Here is a 20,781-nt window from a genome sequence, read left to right on the forward strand (position 1 = left end):
TTCAAAAAACAAAACTGGTTTTGGGATTTAGGAGATGTAGGCGTTATCTCTAGTTCTGATGATGGTGGGATTTTCATGGGGATAGTGTTGAATCTGTAGATCAATTTGGAGACAATTGCCAGTTTCACAGTCTATGAACATGGTAGATCTATTTATTTAGGTCTTTGATTTATATCTTTAATCTTTTGTAGTTTTCAGCAGAAAGTTCTTGTGTGTATTTTGTTCGATTTCATATTTTTTAAAAGTACTTCTGTGAGTGATACTGTTTTTAAATGTTTCCAGTTCATTGTTCATTGCTAATTTGTAGAAATACAATAGATTTTTATATTCTAATTTATAGCCTACAACCTTCCTATACATACTTATTCTGGTGGCTTCTTTGTAGATTCCTTCTGATTTTCTGTGTAGACAACCATGTCATATTTGAATAGAGAGAATTTTCTTTCTTTGCAATCTGTATCTCTTTTACTTCTTTATTTTGTCCTGTTTGTACAGTCTAGCAATTGATACAATTGATAAATGACGACAGGCTATCCCATTTCTTTCTGTATTAACTGTGGGAACAATGTATCTAAATAGAGGGCCAGTTTTCAAATAAAGTTAATCCTCACTTTGCCTGCTATTGTGTTAACTGAAACATGCCTGTATCAGAACTGTGTTCATGCTTTCCCTGGAACTGAAGCTTTGCAAAACCAGGACATGGTTCTGATATGTATGAGCTTTAGTTCACAGGGTGCTTTGCAAGGCGAGGACTGAATTTTTTCTTAGCAATACAGATATGCTAAATCTAGATCTTTCCTGGGGATAATTTTCCCTTTGAACAGTCACCAATTTTTTAAATTGGGAAAATGTAGGTTTTTGTTTGTTTGTTTTGCTTTTAAAATTACCAGGCAAAATGATGAAGTAGTAGTAAGATGGAAACTGTGGACAAAAATGAAATTGTTAGGATTTTCTGTGGGTTTACTGGGCATGCAGTATTTATTGGTTGTTTTTATTGATTGTGGTTAATATCTGTCTTTGTTTCCTACTTAGATAAATAAGATGAAATTAATAATTGGCTATGAATGTTTTCTGTCATGTATATAGTATAATGATGCCATATCGTATTTTATGTTTCCTCAAATTATATACTTTTATTAAGTTATTTAATTTAACTGAAAGAGGCTTACTTGATATTTTCAGTGTGTGTTTGTTCTTACTTATTTTAGATAATGTGCAAAATGGCTCCCATGGTTGGGAAGGATATTACAGAGCGTCTTATCCTCCCTAGGTTTTGTGAGATGTGCTGCGATTGCAGAATGTTTCACGTTCGAAAGGTATTTTTTTGTCGTTTTTTTTCTTCTGTTTAAGAACATAGTTCTAGTGGTTAATGTACTGATACATGATATTTAAAAGATTATCTTAGAAGAACCTTATGTGTAATATTTTGAAATGTCAATGATGCTTTTGTTGTCAGGTCTGTGCTGCCAATTTTGGAGATATTTGCAGTGTAGTTGGCCAGCAAGCTACTGAAGAAATGTTGGTAAGTATTGCAGATATAAAGGAGTAAACAGTGTGTGTTACAAAGTAGTACATAAAGTTTGAAATGCACACGTTTACTCCAAAGTTTTATTAACACAATTCCATGAATATAAACCAGAAAGATAATTTTGAATTTAGGAGTTTAAATATCTGTAATCTGGGCGTTTGAATTATCTTTTTGATATTTATTAAAAATATAGATATGTTTCAGAACCATTGATCTGTTTTTACCTCTTCCATTTCTGTTAAGCAAATCAATTCTTACTTATTCAATTGAACCTTTAATTTTATTGCAACCCTCAAGAATGTTGATGACATATTAAATCTATAGCAAGTTAGTTTTAAATAGTACACAAGATGCCTATACTTGATGTATAAGTCACCATACCTAAAGAGTTTCTGAAGCCATCTCTTATGCAAAATAATTAAGTTCAGGGGCAAGCTCTTGTATAACATTTAAGCTATGATTGTTGGGAGTGCTTTTGCATAGCCAGAAATATTGCATAAGACAATCCAGTATGCTTTTGCATAGCCAGAAATCCGACGGACCAAATTATCAGCACTTTTTATTAATTTATCAGTGATCTTTCATGTTGGGTAGGGTTTTGATTATCACTTTTGTAAAATAATACATTTGTGTCCGTTTTAAAGCAAACATAATTTTGACTCATAAGAAATAACTTAAAATTTAAGATATATTATTATATGTTATATATTTATAATTTAAGATACATTATTTTTTATACTTTTAGGAATAGACAGTAAATTAGATGTGATTTATTGAAAATTGTTGAGTATAAATACTAATAGATCCTACTTTTTAAGACAATCCAACATTTAAAACACTGAGGCTGGGCGTGGTAGCTCACACCTGTAATCCTAGCACTTTGGGAAGCCAAGGCAGGTGGATCACCTGAGGTCAGGAGTTCGAGACCAGCCTGGCCAACATGGTGAACCCTCATTTCTACTAAAAATACAAAAATTAGCTGGGCGTGGTGGCACACGTCTGTAATCCCAGCTACTTGGGAGGCTGAGGCAGGAGAATTGCTGGAACCCAGGAGGTGGAGTTTGCAGTGAGCCAAGATTGCACCACCTCACTCCAGCCTGGGCAAAAGAGTGAGACTCTGTCTCAAAACAAACAAACAAACAAAAGAAGCGTGAAAGCAGAAAATGAAAGCGAAGTAACTGATGAAATCTGCTATCTTTATCCAACTAACAAGACTCTTTCCTTTTCACATAGCTGCCCAGATTTTTCCAGCTTTGTTCTGATAATGTATGGGGAGTCCGAAAGGCTTGTGCTGAATGCTTCATGGCGGTTTCATGTGCAACATGTCAAGAAATCCGACGGACCAAATTATCAGCACTTTTTATTAATTTGATCAGTGATCCTTCACGTTGGGTAGGGTTTTGATTATCACTTTTGTAAAATAATACATTTGTGTCCGTTTTAAAGCAAACATAATTTTGACCTCATAAGAAATAACTTATAATTTAAGATATATTATTTTTTATACTTTTAGGAATAGACAGTAGAAAGACTACTATATTAACAGTTTGTGTGTTTTTTTGTAACAGGACAAAAATTTCTTTACACATTTAAGTCCTGTTGATTTTTATTTAATTGGCATGATGTATTATGTTAATTTTTAGATGTTAAACCACTTGCATCTTTGGAATAAGTCCCACTTGGTCATAGTTGTATAATTCTTTTTATATGTCGCTGGATTCAGTTTGTCAGTATTTTGTTGAGGGTTTTTGTGTCCATATCATGAGAGATAATAGTCTGTAGTTTTCTTATGGTGCCTTTGTCTGGTTTGTTGTCAGAGTAATAATGGCCTCATAAAATGAGTTAGGAAATGTTCCCTCCTCTACTATTTTTGGGGAGAGTTTTTGAAGAATTGTTATTGATTATCTCTTAAATGTTTGGTTGAGTTCAGTGGTGAAGCCGTCTGGGCCTGGGCTTTTCTTTGTAGATAGTTGTAAAATTCCTAATTCAGTCTATTCACTTGTTATAGGTCTGTTGTGTGTTTTTTTCTTGAGTCAGTTTTCATAGTTTGTATCTTTCTAGGAATTTGTACATTTCATCTAAGTTACTTAATTTGTTGGTATATGATTATACATAGGATTCCTTTATAATCTTTTAATTTCTGTAATGTCAGTAGTAATGCCTCTTCTTTCATTTCCTATTTGAGTAATTTGAGTCTTGTCTCTGTTTCTTGGCCAGTCTGCTAAAGGCTTGTCAGCTTCGTTGATCTTTTTACAGAACCAACTTTTGGTTTCATTGGTTTTCTCTATTTTTCTATTATTCATTAATTTCCATTTTAATCTTTATTCTCCCTTCTGCTTGCTTTTAGTTTATTTTGCTTCTTTTTCCAGTGTCTTTAGGCAGAAGGTTAGGTTGTGGATTAGAGGTCTTCCTTCCTTCTTTGAATTATCATCTGGGGTAAATGGCTTTCAACCCGAAAAACTTTATTTAGTATTTCTTGTTAATGTGGTTCTGCGAACAACAAATTCTGTTTTCATTTATCTGTGAATGTCTTTATTTCACCTTCAATTTTGAAAGACAGCTTTACTTAATGTGAGATTGAGTGTGTTATGCCACTGCCTCGGACCTCTTCTGTTTCTGCTGCGAAGTCAGCTGTTAATCATATTGGGGTTCCCTTGTAAGTGATGTGTCATTTTTCTCTTGTTGCTTTCTAGATTTTTCTCCTTGCCTTTGACTTTCAGAATTTTTACTGTGATGTATCCGTATGTGCACCTCTTTTAGTTTATACTACTTGGAGTTGAGTTGATTGAACTTCCTAGTTATGTAAGTTACGTTTTTCAATACGTTTGAAAAGTTTTGAGCCAATGTTTCTTCAAATATTTTTCCTTCTCTCTTCTCTCCCTCTAATATTCCCATTATGTATATGTTAAATGTGCTTAATGATGGCCCACATTTCTTTGAGGCCCTTTTCATTTTTCCTCATTTTTTCCCCCTCTCTATTCTTTGGCTTGCATAATCTCTATTGATCTATCTTCAATAGAACAATTATTTGTTCTGCCAGTTCAGATCTACTGTTGAGCTCATGTACTGACTTTATTTTAGTCATTGCACTTTTCAGCTGTAGAATTTCCATCTGGTTCTTTTTTATAATTTCTCTTTATTGATGTTACACTCTAGTTGATGCAGCACCGTCCCCATAACTCCCATTACTTCTGTAATCATCATTTCCTTTGGTTCTGTGAACATGTTTATAATAGCTACTTTGAAGTCTTTTTTTAAGTCTGAAATCTGATTGCTCTCACAATCAGTTTCTGTTGCCTGTCTCTTTTATCCCCCTAATGTATGGATTTTTTTTTTTTTTTTTTTGCCTGCCTTGTAGTGTTTTGTTGAGAGTTGAACATTTTAGATAATATGTGTAGTTTGATACTGGTTGTCCTCGCTCCCCCATGGGGGCTTGTTACTGTTATTTGCTTGTTTAGTGACTGGCTGGAATGCTTGAGTGAAGACTATTTCCCCACTCCAGGAGGTACAGCTTTGGGTCTGCCCACAGCCACCCTGGTATGACAGGGGCTTAGTGGGTATGGAAGGGCAGCAGCCTGAGGTTCCCTTGGCTTCTTTCTCCTGGTGAGGAATCACCACCCTGTGAGGTAGACCAGTGGCTTTTGGGGCCCCAGCCTTTTCAGTGTGCCACACCCAAAGGAGGGTGGAAGAAAGGAGCCTCACCCCTCAGCTGCTCTCACTCAGGACTGGACCTCAGCATCAGGTAGCTGGAGCGATGCAGCCTGTGCCCGGGAGCTGCGGGAGAGCAGACCCCAGTGTGCTTGGCTACAGCACACTGCTGTCTCCACCTCACCTCACTGGAGGCGTTACAAGGAGGGAATGGTCAGCTGGGCGCGGTGGCTCACACCTGTAATCCTAGCACTTTGGGAGGCCGAGACGGGTGGATCACGAGGTCAGGAGATCAAGACCATCCTGGCTAACATGGTGAAACCCCGTCTCTACTAACAAATACAAAAAATTAGCCGGGTGTGGTGGCGGGCACCTGTAGTCCCAGCTACTCAGGAGGCTGAGGCAGGAGAATGGCGTGAACCTGGGAGGCGGAGCTTGCAGTGAGCCGAGATCGTGCCATTGCACTCCAGCCTGGGCAACAGAGCGAGACTCTGTCTCAAAAAAAAAAAAAAAAAAAAAAATTAGACTCTCAGCTTTTTTATGATGTATACTACATTTTGTCAGTTTTCTTGAATTGTTATCCCTTCAATTGCTGCTTGCTCCTAGGGCCATTTCCAGGGGCTTTGAATTATTGTTTTATAATTTTCACTTACTTCACTGAGAAGTGGGTCAGCTGAGCTCCTCACACCGTCATGGCAGAGATCAATCTCAGGACTTTTGCATATTCATTCCCAAAACAAAATTGACATAGAGGGCAAGACTCTTAAGCCTTGATATTATATTAATGTTTTTGTTATATCCTGTATCAGCTTGTTAGAAAAGATTAACATAGCTTACTCAATTTTCTTTGTGAAGCTATGTATTTGGTCGTTGTTTTGGATTGGTAACATGCATTAGTTCCTGTTAATTTGAGAATATGGATATGTCAGTCATTTTAGAGATATACAGCTGTTCCTTGGTATCCATGGAGGATTGGTTCCAGGACCCCTTGTGGATACCAAAATCTGAGGATACTCAGAAGTCTCTGATACAAAATGGCATAGTATTTGCATATAACCTATGCACATCCTCCTGTACACTGTAAATCGTCTCTAGATTACTTACATCTAATACAGCATAAATGCTATGTAAGTAATTGTTACTCTATTATTTAGGGAATAATGACAAGGAAAAAAGTCTGTACTTGTTCAATACAGACACAACCATCGTGGGTCTAACAATGTTTTCAATGTGTAGTTGGTTGAATCCACAGAACCTGTGGATACAGAGGGCAGGCTATATATGCTGCACCTGTCTGAGAAAAATGTGTATCTTATGCCTATTTTACATACACACACACACACACATAAATCCTATGCCTATTTAGGTGCAAAAAAAAGACAAGATAGTCTTTTGTCTGAACAATGTTAAGCCATTTGGGGAAGGTTATAATCTACTCTATTGTCCCTTCTCAAAAGTTAAAATTGAATTAAAAGTTAATTTTATTTCTGAAATTCTTTAATATTTATTCTTTGAGTGACTTGTGGGTTTTTTAGTGGTTTCCAGAACCTTCGTTTAAAATCATTAGTTGTTTATTTCTTAAAGTCATTGAAACTAGTAAAAATAATAGCTTAAAATCACTTTATTTTGAGGAATAGCTCAAAGTAGAAATATTTTTATAGTGTTGGAAAATTACTCAATTACAGGCAGTGGGATGTGTTGGAGAGTTAAAATTGGACTTCAGTCCTGATTTCATTGTAACTATAGGGTAACACTGAAGAAGTCATTTTATTTGGATTTCAGTTTCTGTTTTTGTGAAATCAAGGAGGTAGATTAATAGTAGGATTTAATTAACTTATTAGACACTGTGATCTCTCTCCTCCACATTAAACTTTTTTCATTCTAATCTAACAAGAAGCTAAACTAATGATTTAGATAAATTAAGTTTTCTATGTCCTTTATTGGGAACAAGCTCAGAGATTTAACAGTATTCAGAGAAGATTAAATTCGTGCATACAGCGTTAAAAGTGACCTTTTATCCTTTTATGGAAGTAATGTTTCCATAATGTTTCGTAAGTAAGTGACTTACGAAGGGGAGAAAAACCCTTAGTTTACACACATACAAGCTATTCTTTTCCCTCTCATGCATATAATTCTAGCCTTTTTAAAAAATCAATTGAGTCATTTTTTATATATGCTTCTCCAAGAGTAGGTAAATACTAATAATAGATATCTCTACATTTATTTGCTTTTGTAAAAATCATGCTTACTATATAATTATTATCTTAAACTTGAAAAAGGTATTATTATGCTTTTTTTTTTTTTTTTTTTTTAAAGAAAAGAAATGCTAGCCAGGAGCAGTGACTCACACCTATAATCCTAACACTTTGGGAGGAGGAGGTGGGAGGATTGCTTGAGGCTAGGAGTTCAAGACCAGTCTGGGCAACATAGCAAGGACTTGTCTCTGCAAAAAAAATAGAAAAATTAACTGGATGTGGTGGCACATGCCTATAGACCCCAACTATTCATGAGGCTGAGGTTGGAAGATCACTTAAGCCAAGGATTTCAGCCTCCACAGCAGAGCAAGAGCTGTCTCAAAAGGAAAAGGAATGCTAAACTTCAGGGAAATTGGTGTGTGGCAAAGTCAAGGTTTTAGTAACATACCAGTTTTCCCATTGTTGTTGCCTTTGTCCAATTGTGTCCATCCTTCCATAAAACCTCTCATTTTCAAATGTTTTAAAAATTCCTGATTTTAAAAATAATACAGAAATACGACATGAAGTGGAATTCTATAACTTCTTTATCACCCCTCCTACATGAGACAGTCATCAAGAACAATAGTATATGCTTCAAGATCTTTGTGACATATTTTAAGTTAACATTATGTTTCTGGTACGTCTGTCTTGCTTCCTTCTAGTGAACAAATTAAAGTCTTTCCTACCTGAAAACATTAAATGTATTTATCACATTTTGTTGGCTTTATTGATTTTTATGTTCTTTGTGGCACTCTTGGTTTTCCTTATTCTTTTTGTTCTTGAGAACACAGCAGGACTTTCTTTAGTTTTGTTCTATGCAAATGTTTCATAGTATCTCATACTTAGATTATCATGGTTCAGACATTCAAGAGAGGATAAAAACAATTGAAAGTAAAAAAGAACAAATAGGGGTTTGTTTGGGGTTTTTTTTTTAGACAGTCTTGCTCCGTCACCCAGGCTGGAGTACAGTGGTGTGATCACGGCTCACTACAGACTTAGCCTCACGGGTTCACGCGCTTCTTCCACCTCAGGCCCTGCCGAGTAGCTGGGACCACAGGCATGCGCCACCACGCCCTGCTAACTTTGGTATTTTTTGTAGAGACTGGATTTCGCCATGTTGCCCAGGCTGGTCTCAAACTGCTGGACTCAAGCGATCTGCGCAGCTCAGCCTCCCAGAGTGCTGGGATTACAGGCATGAGCCACTGCGCCCAGCCAGAGAAAATAGCTTGTAAGAATTTTTCAATCCTAGCTAAAGTTCTGAATCTGGGCTTCCTTTAGAAAAGCTTCATTATTATCCTAAACATACTTCGGCATTTGAAAGTAGATTATTAAATATACATAATGTGTGCGTATATAATTCTTTTTCAAAATGATTCCTTTACTATTGTCCTTTTTATCTTCCATAGGTTCGCCAAGCAGCTTTTCAGTCTCTGGGACCTTTCATATCTACTTTTGCTAATCCATCTAGCTCAGGCCAGTATTTTAAAGAAGAAAGCAAAAGTTCAGAAGAGATGTCAGTAGAAAACAAAAATAGGTATAATTTTGAAACCATTTTCTAATTTTAAAACCTTGTTTTCTAATTTTACTGCTTTTAAACATTATTTCCAGTATTCTGCAACAAATGTTATTTTTTGATAGTTTGCTATTTCTCTTGAATATAAAAATTGCTGAATATTTTTATAGAGCTTTACTTTAAGTGCATTTGTTTGTTAAGTATCTCTTTGGTTGGTTACATATTGAATGAGTAGATGCATGTAACACAATTAGCTAGATGCCTCGCACATAGGAAACTCTAAATGGTAGATTATGACTTTTAAAAAATGTTTATTTAGTACATTATTTATCTAGTCAATCATTCATTGATATCTACAATATACAGGGTAATTGTTACACACTGTGTAGTATTTGGGTTTTTTTTAATTTGTTCTTAAGGAGTAAAACTTAATTTAGGAATATGTTTTATTGTCCTTTTCTGTCAAATAATTTAGTTGCGCATCTTGGATTCTTTGTCAATGGTGATTGTAATCTGTCAGTTAAAGGAGAAAGCCAGTATATTAGCCAGTATATCAGTTTTAAGTATATCAGTCTGATAAGGAAACCAAAGTTTTAAATAAAGAGTCGGCTGTGATTTTTATTTTTAAATGTTTTTGCATTGAAAATTTTCTATTAAATTTAAATTTTAAAAATTTATTATAATATATATTTAGGGGAAAAACTAATTCAAGCCTAACTTACTAGTATGCGGGAAATGTACACAAACTTTTACAGTTATGCACTTCAAGTAATTTTAGTACAAATTTTTGAAACAGTCCCTGCTATAATGCTTGAGTTACCTTAGTGTCTTTTCCCTCCCTTGTCATGATGCTAATGGACATTTTCTTCTATAGGTCTTGATACTGTGCTATTTGCTTTCTTGGTGTTTTGATTTGGCAGTTCTTCTTTCTTCTCTGCTGCCTTGTTTTACCTTTTTGCCCGTTCTCCTACTGTCCTGCTGAATAGCCAAACAAACCTGAGGTACTGTTTTTTGTAAAGGAAGAAAATCACTCAAACCTGTCTTCCTAGCAAGCAAAGTCTGTCAGTTTTTTTGAAAACAGGTGCTGCAAGGACTTTGACAAAAGTGATGATGGCGGGTGGGGAATGTTATCTATTTTTCATTTTTGAAATCAGCATACTTAAAAAATTACCTGTTTATGCTGAAGACTTACATAACTTCTGTTTTAAAATCTGAAATGGGTCTAGTAAGAAACTATAAATTTACAGAGAACTGTATAGGACGAGCTGGTAAACTTTCTTCTGTTTCACAACTACTCACTCGGCCTTTGCAGTGTATAAGCAGCCATAGACATTACATAAATGGACAAGCTTGGCTGTGTTCCAGTAAAACTTCACTGACCTCAACAGTGTGCCTATCAAGGCCATGTTTGCCGCCTACCGGTGTGTAGCATTGCTGCAGTAGCTATTTAAAGGTAGTTCAATTCCTTGATTCTTCTTCCATTGTAATGAGGTATGTCTTAATGTCCAGGCAATACTACTTGTATTGCTGATCTTCAGTAATATTAGAGCTTATTAAATTATGTTAATGATATGGTAGGGGAAAGAGAGCATTCCTGGCTAAGGAAGGAGTTATGTTAAATATTGTAAAAGCTTTTGCATAGTTTGACAAACTATAAAGAAGTAGTCCTATATATTATTAAATCTCAGAACCATTAGTTTGTTTGCCCTCCCTTAAATAGCACAGTGGCATTTGTTTTAAGCTGTCTTAAACTGTTGTGGTATTAAGATTGATTGATTGATTATGCAAAAGTTAACTGAGCACCTCCTGTGAACCAGAAACTGTAAATGGAAAGATAGAACTTAGTTCCTGTTCTCAAAGTTCTCTCAGTTTCTTAGATTCAGGTTTTTCAAACAAATGTCTTACAAAGTAAGCAAGTTTTTGGCAACATATTTCCACCACTGTTTATTGTATAGTGTTTCATCTGACCCTAGAAACATTTACTATCACTTTATTACTCTTTGAAGCATTTATTGATTCCAAACATCTGACTTACACATCAGATCTTTCACTCACCCTGGATCAGGCTGTTAATGCTTCTTTGAAAGTGCTGATAAAGCCTAGTTCTCAGAAGCAGAGTTGAAATACTCAAATCTGCATTTTAAAAGTATGTAAAATAAGCATTCGTTATCACATTGTTCTCTGAATGCACCATGTTCTCTTAATTCTCCCTGTTTTTGTACTTGCTGCTCTCTGGGAAGCTTCTTGTTCCATCCATACCCTCGTTTAACAAAGTGCTGTCTTAGATGCACTGAGTTGTCCAGGAAGTACAGAGCTTTTGTCTTCATCATCAGTAGCGCTGTAATGAGAGCACTATTTTAATCCTATCCTTTTGGCTACATATTGGCATCTATCATCCAGTAGCCTCCCGGCCATGCAGTGTGGCGTCCAGCTCCTCCCTTTGTCTCCGCTGGGCCTGGCCCGTTGGTGCACATATTAATCCTGAATGAATTATTCTAGGGAAATATGGATTTGACCTCAAAAATCTGAAGTAACTAAACCACTTTTGCTGGATTTTTCCAGTTTAGCTTAATGCTAACTATATGAAAAAAATTATTAGCACAAATTTGGAAATATTTCATGAATGCTAAAACTTCGTTGAGTTCATTCACAGTACTTGGAAGGTATCCTGGAGCGTGTTTGCTTTTATCTCAGGATACAATGCCTCTTTAGCCAGATGTTCTACAAGTCATTTTCTCCTTGAAATACCTGTAATTAATTTTCTAGGCCCATAGTCTCTACTAAGGAACTCTGAAGATATTAATTATAAACTTATGTAGGCACAAAAAGACACTTAAGATTCCTCCTTAAGTAGGTAGTTTCTGGACTGTCCTCTGGTGCTCTTGATACCTACGTCTCTTAGGAGACAGGATAATTCCCATTATACAGAGTCACAAAGGGCCTCAATTTTCAAAAAAAAAATTTGTCTTGTACAATAGCATTTCAAAGTCTGACAATTAGGAATATCAGAATTTTAGCATTGAACAGCTTGATTTTGTATTGACTATTATACTTTACCAGGAAAAATTAGAATTTAGAGAATTTATACTTTCGACATTTTTGAAGCCGTGCATGCTGTAGTTCTATCCACAATTTAATACTGTACTAGGGAAACTTTGTCTTCTAGTTTCCTTTTAAAAAAATCATTCTAAGAGTTTTAAGTTTGGACAAACTAACAAGTTTACATTTATCAGACAAACAGTTATTTGACCAGTCATTCTCCGTTCATTTTTGCAGCTGAGAATATTAAAATTTAATTTTAACACCAAGGTGAGATAGTGATCAAGGAACTTCAAGGCCCTGTAATTCCATCACTTTAGGAGGCTGAGGCAGGAGGATCGCTTCAGCCCAGGAGTTTGAGGCTGCAGTGAGCTATGATCATACCACTTTACACCAGCCTGGGCTACAGAGCGAGACCCTGTCTCTTAAAAAAACAATAAACAAAACAGAAGTTCATTATATTTATTAGATAGTACATACGAGGTCTTACAAGTTTTACCCATTTGCTCTTCTCTTCCCCCTTTCTGAACAATATCTTATTATACTTTTAAAATTTTAGTTTGAATGATTTCAGAAATTTTGCAAGGATATCACAAAGAATTTCATATATCCATGTAGATTTTCCAAATACTGTTTTACCATATTTGCTTTATTCTTTTTTTCTGAACTCTTTGAGAATAAGTTTTAGACATGGTATTCTTTTTACCTTTTTAAAATACTATATATTTCTTTAAAACACAGATGTTAATATATAACTGTAGTCCAGTTACCAAAATTAGGAAATTAACATTGATACAATACTGTTAGCTAATCTAGCCTTTATTGAATTTTACCAGTTGGCCCACTAATGTTCTTTATAACAAGGGAAAAATATATATTTTTTAATATGGACAAAATGGGAAATACATAATTCATAAACATGTAGAAGACACATTTATTTTGCATAACAGCACTAGCTTCGGGAGCTCCTTTGGAGTGGGAAAACATCTTACAGGTTATCTAGGTCAACTCCTCATTTTTATGAATAAGGCATAAGTGAGGAATCCTAGAAGTCCTTAAAAGGTTCAGAATTTTATATTAACGTAGTGCCAGTGCGCGAGTAAGAACGTTAAAGTCTGATTTCTTCACACTTGTAAACAATTGTATTATATATGCATACTGTATATTTTGTAGTTATAAGAAGAAAAATACCAGAATTTAAAATGCAGTCACAATGCGTTATGTTTTCAGATGACTTACATATGTTTTTGTTCATCAGTATTTTAAAAAATAATCACCTGTTTGTGAAAATAATGGTTTTGAAAACAGCATTATGATGAGAGGGAACTTCGTAATTTCATGAGAATGTAGATGGTGACTGTTTAAGTGGGAGCTCACATAGGCATTAACATCACCCTCCTTTTGCACAGTCCTTTTAAGTCTCCTGTTAAACATCTTTTATTGTGTGTATTTAAAGGCACACAGATGCTTTTTCCTGTATTCATCTTACAAATTTACCTACATATTCAGCCATCCTTATTTCCCTTTCATGTTTCTTGGGAAGCAAGTCTCTTCACTGTTTAATCTGTTTTGCTGTGTTTTTGAAGCCCATATTCTTTCCTCTTCTCAGAAAGACATTGCTTTATCAGTTATTTCATCAATCTCTGTGTCTCCAGTTCTTTCATCTCTTCTAACCTATTTTCCTCAGCCTAAAAATATGCTCATTATTCTTTTATACGGGAAAAATGCCTTCACTCTTTGTTATTCTATGCAATTGTGTTATTCTTTATTAATATTTGTTGCCTCCGCATATGTCAGCCCCACACATCTTTCTGAGTTGATGACCTCCACCTCTGTCTCAGTCTTTACCTCTTTCTCATAGATAATCACCACGTAGAACCCAACGTGGATAGCTAACTCAACCTCTCTCAACCTGAACCTGTTAGCTTTCTTGTGAAACTATTTTTGTTACCTGCAGCATGCAATAAGTGGAAAAGTCCTGTTGATTTTTGCTGCTGTTTGAATGTGTTCTTCTGTAGTCCTGGAGACACTGCCTCCATCAGAACATCATCACTTCTTACCTGCATGTCTGTAATTCCTGCCTCCTATCTTACCTCTCAACTCATTTTCTACACTTCCTCCAGAATGGTCTTTCTAAAACAACAGATCTATTAACAATTTCCTTACTACATGATTTCCTGTAGTCCAGGATGAACTCCGGAGGTCTGCTGGTCTGGAATACAGTGGTTCCTGTGATGTCTTTCATCCTTGTCATCCATCATTTCCTCATTGCTGATTCCTGAATGCGTCACACCTTTTCTGCCACTCCGGCCTTTGCATGTCCTGTTTCTCCTTTAGATGCTTTTTTCTTCCCCTTAGCCCCATAAACATGTATTGGTTCTTCTAAGCACAACTCATGTCATTTCCTTGAAGGCCTTTTAATCTTCACTCCCATCTCCTCCTGTGTTCAGTGTGCTTGCATCTGTGCTTACCACCCTGTCTAGCAGCAATTTGCTGATATATCTTCACTCTTTCTGTTTGCCTGTAATTGTAATCTCAAGATCAAGAGCTGCATCTCATTCACATTTGAATCCTCAATACTGATTTCATTTCCTGGCTCTTAGTAGGTGCTCAATAAATGCCTGTTAAATTTAATTGAATCAAATAATAACACTTACAGTCGTACTTCAGATAATAGATGGCAGTAATCAGTGGACTTTAATGAATTTGTACCATCTGTCCTTATCAATTAAATTATGTCCTCATTTTAGGAAAACCTTGGGGAGTAGAGATGAATATTTTAGAAGAAACAGAAGTAATATTTACACTCAAGCAGATTTTAATATATTTTGTGAGATAGCAAATAAGTATCTTTCCTACTACTATCTTAAAATTGTTTTTATTTTATTTTCCTTGTGTAATGTAAGCAAATAGGCTTTAGGTCTCAGCTTTGCAATATGTCGTATTGCAGTAGAGAGGTAATACAAATAACCCTAAAAATAAAATAATTTAAATGTTGTTATGTATCTTAAAATGATTGTAGGAATTTCTGTTTCCACTACTTTTCTTTAGTTATTTATTATTGAAATTAGCATGGTGTTATAGAATCCCAGGATTCTTAAATGTTACCTTCTCTAACTAATATATATTGCTTGACTATCTAGACTTATACTTAACAGGTATTTACATCTTTGAAGACAGAACAGCTGATGGAGAAAGAAGCATTATAAATAATATACATAAACCCAGTTTGTACAGATAATCCGTAATTTTTAATGTTTAACTTGTCTAAATGCTATATGTAATATCTTTCATCAGTTTTTTTAAAGTAATTATCCTTTCATATTGTTTTTTTCCCACCAAATAAAACAATAAAAGGACCAGAGATCAAGAAGCCCCAGAGGATGTACAAGTCAGGCCAGAGGATACTCCTTCAGATCTCAGTGTTAGTAATTCCAGTGTCATACTGGAAAACACGATGGAAGACCATGCTGCTGAGGCATCCGGGAAGCCTCTAGGTGAAATTAGTGTTCCACTGGACAGCTCTTTACTTTGTACTTTGTCCTCAGAATCTCACCAGGAAGCAGCTAGTAATGAGAATGATAAAAAACCTGGTAACTACAAATCTATGTTACGACCAGAGGTTGGCACCACTTCACAAGATTCAGCTCTCTTAGATCAGGAATTGTATAACTCCTTCCATTTCTGGAGGACTCCTCTTCCTGAAATAGATCTAGACATAGAGCTTGAACAGAACTCTGGGGGAAAACCCAGCCCAGAGGGACCAGAGGAAGAATCTGAGGGCCCTGTGCCCAGTTCTCCAAACATCACCATGGCCACCAGAAAGGAACTGGAAGAAATGATAGAAAATCTAGAGCCCCACATTGATGATCCAGATGTTAAAGGTATGGAAGTCAATCAAGTTATTTATTCTGAAATTGATTAAAAATATTAGTGTCTATCTTAAAAAAATTTCATTTCAGAAAAAATTGTCATTTAATAACGTATTATGGACTGGGCACAGTGACTCATACCTATAATACCAGCACTTTGAGAGGTTGAGACAGGAGGATCACTTGAGACCAGGAGGTTGAGACCAGTCTGGGCAACATAGTAAGACCCCATCTCTACAAAAAATAAAAAATTAGCCAGGCATGGTGGCACATGCCTGTAGTCCTAGCAACTTGGGAAACTGAGGTGGGAGATCGTTTGAGCTTAGGAGGTTGAGGCTGCACTGAGCTGTAATTGTGCCTAAGTTCAAATGGTGTCAAAGGATCATGCAGCAGCTTGCTCTGATAGTTCTCCAGCCTGGGCAACAGAGTAAGACCCTGTCTATTAAAAAAAGAAAAAGGTAGTATAACCATCATTATCATGTATTTCTAAATTCTCTTGATAAATACAATTAATCTGATTTTCAGGAAATTTTTTATTTAAAATAGGCTCATCGTTGCATTCCTTACTGTAATTTATACAGATTTGTTGATTGACAAATCACTCTCTTTGAAAGTTTCAGTCATTCAAACAATGCTTTACAGTTTTAAAGTTTGGGCTCTGCCTTAACTATTTTGCACAGAGACTCATTACCTTTTTATAAGATAGCAGTACACGCAGTCATTCTTTTATGGAAAGACTATAGAATGTTCGTCGCACTACTGCACTGCAGCCTGGGCGACAGCAAGACTCTGTCTCGGGGGTGGGGGAGGAAAAGACTATAGAATGTTCACAGCAAGCATAGTCAACTTTTGATAAATGTTTAATGTCTTTACAGCTTCCAGCTTTCTGTTTAAATTTTATTATTTACCAACTTAAGTTTATTAAGTTTATCCAACTTCAATGACTCCGATTTTCTTTTTTTTTTTTTTTTTTTTTTTGAGACGGAGTCTCGCTTTGTTGCCCAGGCTGGAGTTCAGTGGTGCTCAATCTTGGCTCACAACAACCTCTGGTTCAAGCAATTCTCCTGCCTCAGCTTCCTGAGTAGCTGGGATTACAGGCATGTGCCACTGCACCCAGCTACTTTTTTTTTTTTTTTTTTTTTTGAGACCGTCTCACTCTGTCACCAGGCTGGAGTGTAGTAGTGCCATCTCAGCTCACTGCAACCACTGCCTCCTGGGTTCAAGCGATTCTTTGGCCTCAACCTCTCAAGTAGCTGGGACTACAGGCGTGCGCCACCATGCCCAGCTAATTTTTGTATTTTTAGTAGAGACAGTTTTCACCATATTGGCCAGGCTGATCTTGAACTCCTGACCTCAGGTGATCTGCCTGCCTTGGCCTCCCACCATGCTGGGATTACAGGTGTGAACCACTGCGCTCAGCTTATTTTATTTTTCTTAAACTATATTTTTATGAAAAAAAGATTACCAGTTGTCCTTAAGCCGGTTCTGGGAGCTCTCATTGTATTATAGTACCTGCTAGTTCTCTGGCATAGACTAGTCACTTAAATATTAATTGAAATATTGAAAGAACTGCTCTAAGTTTTTCTTTCAGCAAATAAATGCAAAGAAATATGCATAGATTGCTTTCTAAAAAGACTTACATGTACATACATACAAGTTTCTTGATGTGACTTTGTGTTTCAGAAGATATCTAATACTCTTTGTACTGTAAATTTACTAGCTGCAATTGAGAGACTTCAATACAAATAACAGGCATACCTTGGAGATACTGCTGGTTCAGTTCCAAACCACTGCAAAAGAGCAAATATTGCAATAGAGTCACACAAATTTGTGGTTTTCCAGTGCATAAAACCACAGGTGCAGTGGCTTGCACCTGTAATCCCAGCTACCTGGGAGGCTGAGGCAGAAGGATAGCTTAAGGCCAAGAGTTTGAGACCAGTTTGGGCAACATAGCAAGACCCCCATCTCTAAAAAGATTTTGAATAGTAGCTGGGCATGATTGCACACTCCTGTAGTCCCAGCCACTCTAAAGGCTGAGGTAGGAGAATTGAGCCTAGGAGTTTAAGGTTTCAGTAGCTATGATTGCACTACTACACTCCAGCCTGGGTGAGAGAGTAAGACCCAGTCTCAGAATTTTATAAAAGTTGTGTTTATACTATACTGTAGTAAGCATGTGATCGCATTTTGTCTAAAAAAATAATGCACATACCTTCATTGAAAAAATACTAAAAAATGCTGATGATCATCTGAGCTTTACACAAGTTGTAGTCTCATTGCTGGTGGAGGGTCTTGCTTCAATGTTGGTGGCTGCTGACTGGTCAGGGCAGTGGTTGCTGAAGGCTGGGGTGGCTGTGGCAATTTCTGAAAATAAAACAGCGTGGAAGCTTGCTGTGTCAGTTGACTCTTCCTTTCATGAAAGATGTATCCATAGCTAGCAATGGTGTTTGTTGGCATATTACCTGCAGGAGACATCTTTAAAAATTACAGTCAGTCTTCTCAAACACCACCACTGCTTTATCAATAGGTTTATGTAATATTCTAGATCTTTTGTTGTCATTTCAACAATGTTCACAGCATCATCACTAGGAGGAGATTCCATCTTGAGAAACCACTTTCTTTGCTCATCCTAAGAGGCATTTGTTCAAGTTTGGTCAGGAGAGCCGGATATAGTGACCATGTGCCTGTAATCCCAGCTGAGGACAGGAGGATTGCTTGAGACCAGGAGTTCAAGGCTGTAGTGGTTATGATTGTGCCTACAAATAACCACTATACTCCAGCCTGGACAACATAACAAGACCCCATCTCTAAAATTAAAACAACAGAAAACGTTTGATTATGAGATTGTAGCATTTCACTCACGTTTTCAAGCTCCACTCCTAATTTTAGTTCTCCTGCTATTTTTACCCTACCTACAGTTACTTCCTCCACTGAAGTCTTGAATCCTTCAGTCATTTATGAGGGTTGAAATTACTTTCTTCCATACTCCCTTTAATGTGGATATTTTGACCTCCTCCCATGAATCGTGAATGCTCCTAATGGCATCTAGAGTGGTGAATCCTTTCCAGAAGGTTTTCAGTTTACTTTGTCCAGATCCATCAGAGAAATCACTATTTATGGCAGCTATAACTTTACAGAATGTATTCCTGAAATAATAAGACTTGAAAGTTGAAATTACCCCTTGATCCTTGGGCTGCAGAATGGGTATTGTGTTAGCAGGCATGAAAACAACATTGTCTCCTCATAACGCCTCTATCAGAGCTCTTGGGTGACCAGGTGTATTGTCAGTGAGCAGTAATAATTTGAAAGGAATATTTTTCTAAGCCATAGGTCTCAACAGTGGGCTTAAAGTACTCGGCAAACCTTGCTATAAATAGATCTGCTGTCATCCAGGCTTTACTTTTCCAGTGACAGAGCACAGGCAGAGTAGATTTAGCCTAATTCTTAAGGGCCCCAGGATTTTTGAGTAAATGAGCATTGGTTTTAACTTTTGTGTGTGTGTGTGTGTGTGTGTGACAGCGCCTCACTCCGTCACCCAGGCTGGAGTGCAGTGGTGCAATCTCAACTCACTGCAACCTCTGTCTCCCAAGTTCAAGCGATTCTCCTGCCTCAGCCTCCCGAGTAGCCGGGACTACAGGCATGCACCACCATGCCTGGCTAATTTTTTTTTTTTGTTTAATGGGATTTCACCATGCTGGCCAGGCTGGTCTCGCACTCTTCACCTCAGGTAATCCACCCACCTCAGCCTCCCAAAGTGCTGGGATTACAGGCGTGAGCCACCACTCCTGGCCTGGTTTTAACTTAAAGTCACCAGCCACATTAGTCCCTAACAAGAGTCACCTTGGCCTTCGGAGCTTTGAAGCCAGGCATTGACTTCTCTTTAGCTAGGAAAGTTCTAGATGGCATCTTCTTCCAATAGAAGACTGTTTTATCTATGTTGAAAATCTGGGCCGGGCGAGGTGGCTCACGCCTGTAATCCCAGAACTTTGGGAGGCCGAGGTGGGTGGATCATCTGAGGTCAGGAGTTTGAGACCAGCCTGGCCAACATGGTGAAACCCTGTCTCTACTAATAATACAAAAATTAGCTGGGCATGGTGGTCCATGCCTGTAATTCTAGCTGCTAGGGAGGCTGAGGCAGGAGAATTGCTAGAACCCGGGAGGCAGGGGTTGCAGTGAGCCAAGATTGCACCACTGTATTCCAGCCTGGGTGACAGAGCAAGACTCCATCTCAAAAAAAAAAAATCTGTTGTTTGGTGTAGCTACCTTAGTGGCTTAAGTAATCTTAGCTAGATCTTCTGAATAACTTGCTGCAGCTTTACCTAAGCACTGGCTGCTGCACCTTGCACTTCTATGTTATGGAGATGGCTCCATTCCTTAAACCTCATGAACCAACCTCTGCTAGCTTTCAGCTTTTCTTCTCAGATTCCTAACCTCTCTCAGCCTTTACAGAATTGAAGCCAGTTAGGGCCTTGCTCTGAGTTAGACTTCGGCTTAAGAGAACGTTGTGGCTGGTTTGATTTCTGTCCAGACCACTCAAACTTTCTGCATATCAGCAATAATGTTGTTGTTCCTTCTTCTTCTTTGTGTGTTCACTGGAGTAGCACTTTGAATGTCCTTCAAGAACTTTTCCATCTGCATTTATAACTTGGCTAACTGGCACAAGTGTCCTAGCTTTTGGGCTTTCTTGGCTTTTGACATGCCTTCCCCACTAAGCTTAATCATTTCTAGCTTTGGATTTAAAGTGAGAGACATGTTATTCTTCCTTTCACTTGAACTCTTAGGGGCTACTGTTGGGTTATTGATTGGCCCAATTTTAGTATTGTTGAGTCTCAGGGAATAGGGAGGCAGGAGAGAGATGGGTAAAGAAAGTCGGTAGAGCTGTAAGAACACACACATTTATCATTTAAGTTTGCCGTCTTGTATGGCTAGTTAGCAGCTCCCAAAACAATT

General features: G+C 37.1%; 1 protein-coding gene across 8 annotated transcripts in view; it reads left to right on the top strand.

Moving 5' to 3' along the window:
- PPP4R1 (protein phosphatase 4 regulatory subunit 1) overlaps positions 1-20,781 on the top strand; it is a 70,877-nt gene that overhangs the window by 32,203 nt on the left and 17,893 nt on the right. For all 8 annotated transcript variants that reach the window (XM_009433642.4, XM_001138092.7, XM_016933297.3 and 5 more), the window contains 5 exons: positions 1,209-1,316; positions 1,457-1,522; positions 2,762-2,920; positions 8,817-8,944; positions 15,320-15,846. In XM_009433642.4, coding sequence (XP_009431917.1) covers positions 1,209-1,316; positions 1,457-1,522; positions 2,762-2,920; positions 8,817-8,944; positions 15,320-15,846 — 988 coding nt within the window. The remainder of the gene's footprint in view (positions 1-1,208; positions 1,317-1,456; positions 1,523-2,761; positions 2,921-8,816; positions 8,945-15,319; positions 15,847-20,781) is intronic.

The sequence above is a fragment of the Pan troglodytes genome, chromosome 17 (genome assembly GCF_028858775.2).
Source record: "Pan troglodytes isolate AG18354 chromosome 17, NHGRI_mPanTro3-v2.0_pri, whole genome shotgun sequence".
NCBI lineage: Eukaryota > Metazoa > Chordata > Mammalia > Primates > Hominidae > Pan > Pan troglodytes.